This window comes from Phocoena phocoena, chromosome 18 (assembly GCF_963924675.1).
Source record: "Phocoena phocoena chromosome 18, mPhoPho1.1, whole genome shotgun sequence".
In the NCBI taxonomy this organism is placed as follows: domain Eukaryota; kingdom Metazoa; phylum Chordata; class Mammalia; order Artiodactyla; family Phocoenidae; genus Phocoena; species Phocoena phocoena.
In genome coordinates this window covers 4,473,541-4,479,316 of record NC_089236.1, presented here as the reverse complement: position 1 = coordinate 4,479,316, position 5,776 = coordinate 4,473,541, and the positions used below count along the sequence as shown (strand labels likewise).

Sequence of the window (5,776 nt, the reverse complement as noted above, 5' to 3'; positions counted from 1 at the left end):
CCGCGCGGTGCAAGCCCCGACCGCCAGCCGGGGTGGGATGAGGGGCCGCGGCAGCGAGGGTGACAGTGCACTTCTCCGCCTCTGGGTCGTCTCGCTCCCGCAGGGCGCTGGGGGGGGTCTCGCCGCCCCGCGCCCCGCGCAGCCCCGACCCCTGGGGCGCGCGCCGGCCTCGCGGGGCTCCGGCGGCGGCGCCGGCGCGCGCGCGGACGGGCACGGGGCGGGCACGGGGCGGGGGCGCGCGCGCGTGCCGCGAGCGGGCGGCCGGGCGGGGAGAGCCGGGCGCGCGAGCCGAGCGCGCAGCTCACCTGCCGCCGCCGCTCACCTGGCGAGGAGCGCGCCCCCGCCCTCCCGGCCGAGCACCGAGCGCGGCAGCCGCCCCTCGCCCCGCGGGCCCTGCGCCGACAGGCCACACGGGTCGCCCGCGCGCCTCGGGAGCAGCGGAGGAGCCCCCCGGCCTGGGCGCGCCAAGGTGACCCCCGCGATGCCTCCGTCCCCGCGGGCAGCCTGTCGCGGGGCCCCGTGAGTCCCCTCGCGTTCGCCGCGCCCCCGCCGCCAGGGCAGCGGCCGTGGTGCATGGGCGTCTGTCTGTCTCTGTGTCTGTCCACACCTCCATCGCGCGCGCCCGCCTTTCGTGGCCCTGCCGCGACTGCCCCGTGCGCACGGGGGAGGCCGGACCCTCTTTGTTCTGACCGGGGTGTGAGTGTGTGCACGCGCGCCGGGCGGCTGGCGGGGGCGGGGGGGGGGGGGTGAGTTTTGAACATTCCACCGAGGAGGGCGGCCCCGGCTCGTGACCTGTCGCCGTGGCGCGGTCCCCCAGCGGCAGCCCCGGTGCCAGGCTCCTTTTGCAGCACGCGAGACGGATTTTCACGTGTGTCCCCAGCACTTTAGCAAACCGTCCGCCGCGGTCCCGCGTGTGCCCGCCCCGCTCACGCTCGTGTGTGCAAATCCCATCCTGTGTTCCCCCCAGCGCCAAAGGGCTTTTTTTTTGTTGTGGTGAGTTTTAAGCCACGGAGACTTTGGCTTTTGTTTTATTCCCTCTCAGTTTGTAATTCAGGAAGCTTGTGGCATTTGGGGGTAGTATCTGAGTAGGGGCTGGCTTTCTGTTCGTGTGGGTTTTGCGTGATGTTGGATTGTCACCCTGCTGTATCTCAACATTAAACAGCCTGTCTTTTCGTTGAAGAGGACGGGGGTTAAAATGAATGAAGACCTGAAGGTCAATGTAAGCGGGCTGCCTCGGGATTATTTAGATGCCGGAGCTGCGGGGAACGTCTCGGCTGCTGTCTCTTCCCAGGTTCCTGGTGTGGAGCCAGAGCCAGAGCTGGTTGTCAACCCGTGGGACATTGTCTTGTGTACCTCGGGAACCCTCATCTCCTGTGAAAATGCCATCGTGGTCCTTATCATCTTCCATAACCCCAGCCTGCGGGCACCCATGTTCCTGCTCATAGGCAGCCTGGCGCTTGCAGACCTGCTGGCCGGCATTGGACTCATCATCAATTTCGTTTTCGCCTACCTGCGGCAGTCAGAAGCCACCAAGCTGGTCACCATTGGACTGATTGTCGCCTCTTTCTCAGCCTCTGTCTGCAGCTTGCTGGCTATCACTGTTGACCGCTACCTCTCCCTGTATTACGCTCTGACCTACCACTCAGAGAGGACGGTCACGTTTACCTATGTCATGCTTATCATGCTCTGGGGGACGTCTATCTGCCTGGGACTGCTGCCCATCCTGGGCTGGAACTGCCTCCAAGACGAGTCCACCTGCAGCGTGGTCAGACCGCTCACCAAGAACAACGCCGCCATCCTCTCCATCTCCTTCCTCTTTATGTTTGCGCTCATGCTTCAGCTCTACATCCAGATCTGTAAGATTGTGATGAGACACGCCCACCAGATAGCCCTGCAGCACCACTTCCTGGCCACCTCGCACTACGTGACCACCCGGAAGGGGGTCTCGACCCTGGCCATCATCCTGGGGACCTTTGCTGCTTGCTGGATGCCTTTCACCCTCTATTCCTTGATAGCCGATTACACCTACCCTTCCATCTACACCTACGCCACCCTCCTGCCCGCCACCTACAACTCCATCATCAATCCTGTCATATATGCTTTCAGAAACCAAGAGATACAGAAGGCGCTCTGTCTCATCTGCTGCGGCTGCGTCCCGTCCAGCCTCTCGCAGAGAGCGCCGTCGCCCAGCGACGTGTAGCGGCACTCCACTTAGGAGCCTGCATTACCAAGCACTCCCACTGCCTGGCCGAGCGGTTGAGATGCTCTCCTTAAATTCTTTCTGTTGGATTCTCTCTGAAGCCACAGGAGCACTTTGAAACGTTTATTTAGATAAGTTAAGTGATTGAAGTGAAAATAATGTTACCAGTGTTTTCACCCTCTGAAAACAATTGAGTTCTTTGCTCGATACAATTTCGTTCGGTTTGGGGTGGTTTGTGTTTTTTTTAAGTATTTTATTTGGAGGCAGGGTTTTTGTTTCATATTGTTTGGAGGACTGGTAGTGCGGGGGGGTGGGGAAAGGAAGGGGTATGACATGGCCATGAAATTATAAAAAGTAAATTGGTCCCAGAGTTTTTACCTGGACTTTAAAATAAAACTGAGTTATTGAGGAGAACAGAGACATTACTTTTTCCAGACCTTTTTTTTTTTTTTTTAACATCAAGGTAGATTTTCAGTGCTGCATGTATCTAACAATACAATCACTCTGAAGCCAGTGGAAATAGTTTACATGATTTATGTTTGGAAGGGACATGATTTTATTAACATGAACTCAGTAATAAGTTACCAACACTGAAACCATGAACCCATTCTTTTCCATTCTTTCTTTACTTTCAGCAATTACTGTTCACAAAAATTATTTTGGTACTCCTATGATGGTTGTAATTCTTTCTGCATGGCTGCCTGTGTCAGCTAGACCACTAGTTTCAAATGTTGCCATGTAAATCCAGAGTCAAGTGAGTCACTTTTCAATATGGTTTTTCCATGTGTCCTTCTAAAATGAAATATGAAATTTGTTGTGATTTACATATGAAGTAGGATTGATCAGGTACACCACGGTAGTTTTTTAAGCTACAGTCTGTGTTCAGGAAACAAAAGAAAAAAATTAATAACATTATTCAAAGTGGATTAAATTGATTTTAGTATATTCCAAAAAATAATTAATGTAAAGCTATATCACAAAATATGAAAAGCATCACTCTTCCCATTTCTCTATATCTAAGAATGTATTAATAGTTATTCTTGGTTGAGACAAATAGTATTACATATTGTAGACCAAGTATTTCTGGTTCATACTGTCTGTGGTGTCAATGCATTTGAAACAAGTGGTCTCCTACTTTACTGATTAAGTTGTGAGTAAATAACATACATATCTGATTGTGATGTATATCAGCTACATTATGTAAGTTTACAAGCAGAATGACCACATGGCTGTTCATGAAAAGTTAAATTTGAGCCCCTTTTCTTTCTCTTCACCAGAAAGCAACTTAAATTCAATAAAAACTATATTGCCTGTTTTCAGAGAGCAAGGAAATGATACAGAAGAATTAATTTTAAACATACCGTATAATGATTGTGTTTGATCGTCATTTGTGTTAGCACAGACAGATGTTTTGGACACAGATACCTTCCCTCCACTTGCAGTGTACTTACAGCTGTGTCTATACAACCAGTGGGAGAATTTCTGGACAGCCCATCAACTTAACCCATTCAGATGTTGGAAGACCAGTATTTCAGGGTCCTTGGGGAATCATCTGTAATCAGTTAACCTCATTGGTCCGCCCCAAACATTGTGCCCGCGGTGGTCTGAGGTCCATTCTGGCAGCCTGCGTGCTGAAGCCCTCTCTCCAGAGCACCTCCCAGGGCAGCGCGAGTGTGAATCGAGCCTACACTTGAATCCGCGCCTCCTCTCGTATGTCACTTACGGTAGAGGAGAAGGGTTGAAACATTTCAGAAGTGGGAAAGGATTTTTCAGTCCACAGAACTGGATGACCCATCTCAACCTTTAAAAAATTCTTCAGGGCTTCCCTGGTGGCGCAGTGGTTGAGAGTCCGCCTGCCGATGCAGGGGACACGGGTTCGTGCCCCAGTCTGGGAGGATCCCACATGCCGCGGAGCGGCTGGGCCCGTGAGCCACGGCCGCTGAGCCTGCGCGTCCGGAGCCTGTGCTCCACGGCGGGAGGGACCACAGCGGTGAGAGGCCCGCGTACCGCAAAAAAAAAAAAACACAAAACCCCCCCAAATTCTTCAACATGTGATGGAGTTGGTAGGTTGAATGTGATGAGTCTTGTTTGTTTTTAATCACTTGAAAGTTAATAGCATCTCCACGGGAGAAATGACTACGGTCAGTTGGTTTTGACGAGAGTTGGGAAATATCCATAATGAGGTTTGAAAGCAATACATGTGTTTTTGTAGAAATGGTGGCTGCCATTTGCATATCTCTAATAGTAATTATAATGATCATAATAAGTACGGTTTTTCACCACGTGTTGTGTGCTGGGCGCTTTACCTGCTCTGTTGCTGTATTCACAAAAACACACATTTATAGTTAAGAAAACTGAGGCTCAGAGAGGCTAAGAAATTTGTCCGAGGCCACAGAGCTTCAAGGGTAAAGGAAGGATATGAATCCAGGGTTTCCGGAGTCTATGCCTGTCTCCTTCCCTGCACGGGACTAACTTTGATGCCTACCTGGATATGAGGGAAATGATATGTAATATGTTAATGTCACTAAGGTTTTAGTCCTACAATTAAGACATAAAGCTTCCTGTTTAAAATTACGTGGGGGACTTCCCTGGCGGTCCAGTGGTTAAGACTACACGCGTCCACTGCAGGGGCGCAGGTTCAATCCCTGATCAGGGAACTAAGATCCAACGTGCCACGTGGTGCAGACAGAAAGTAAAAAAAAAAAATAAAGTAAAATAAAATAAAAGGACATGCTATTAGACAACAGTGTTTTAAAAAAATAAAATAAGATTACGTGGTTTGTGACTATCAACGTGGTCCTACCTACAGGAACGAGGCCTGTTTTTATTATATTCAGTTCTCTTCTTCCCTAAGCATTTCTCCCATTTGGCGCCAAGGCCATCCCCCAGAGGCAAATGGCAATATTTTAATGCAGAGAGGTGAGGGCACCCTTATTGTGCAGAGATTTTCCCTTCATTTACTGTTTTAAACTTCCCGTTATATACTTACATCAGTATATAATGGTCTTATAAATGTTAGCTAAATGGCTGCTTTTGCCTCCTGTTTTTAAAACATCTGATTTCAGCTGAGATTTTTTCTATCAACTGTAACATGTTCTTACTGTTTACTTTCAATTGTGAAGATTTCTGGATGTTTATGTGATTTCCTCAAAGCTTCTTTGTTTCTGTGGGGTTAATGATTAAGAAATGTGCACGTCTTGATATATATGTGTACGTCTCTGTATGTGTGCGTGTATACATCTATATATGCATATATACGTTCAAGAATGTGAACTTTGCAACAGGACTAAAAACATCATAGAAAACAATCATATTTCCAACAGTCCTAAGGTTAGCAGGTAATCTTTTACTCCATTTGATTAAAACTTTCAGCTACCAAGATATGTGTATTATTTCCAGTAGAAAGAGTTATCCTGTAACAATGACAGTTCAGTTACTTTACCAGAATCTTTAGTCAAGGCTGATTATCCAGGTAGTGGCTATCCCGGGTTTTGTTTCCTTTCATCCCTGTAACTCTGTTTCTTTGTCTCAGTCACGTTTGTTTCTTGGCGGTAAAGGGGGCTGTCTTCCCTCTTG

At 49.4% G+C, this 5,776-nt stretch overlaps 1 protein-coding gene across 1 annotated transcript; it reads left to right on the top strand.

Annotated features, from left to right (window-relative positions):
* The first annotated feature begins 257 nt into the window (after window positions 1–257).
* Window positions 258–3,568, top strand: GPR12 (G protein-coupled receptor 12). Its single transcript, XM_065896023.1, has 2 exons — window positions 258–469; window positions 1,181–3,568. Exon 2 carries the CDS (start codon window positions 1,196–1,198, stop codon window positions 2,198–2,200), a length of 1,005 nt encoding a protein of 334 aa, XP_065752095.1. The 5' UTR covers window positions 258–469; window positions 1,181–1,195; the 3' UTR covers window positions 2,201–3,568.
* Window positions 3,569–5,776: the final 2,208 nt, after the last annotated feature.

Excerpts from the sequence above, each read along its gene's own strand:
- GPR12 (XM_065896023.1), top strand. The coding sequence starts at position 1,196 with ATGAATGAAGACCTGAAGGTCAATGTAAGCGGGCTGCCTCGGGATTAT.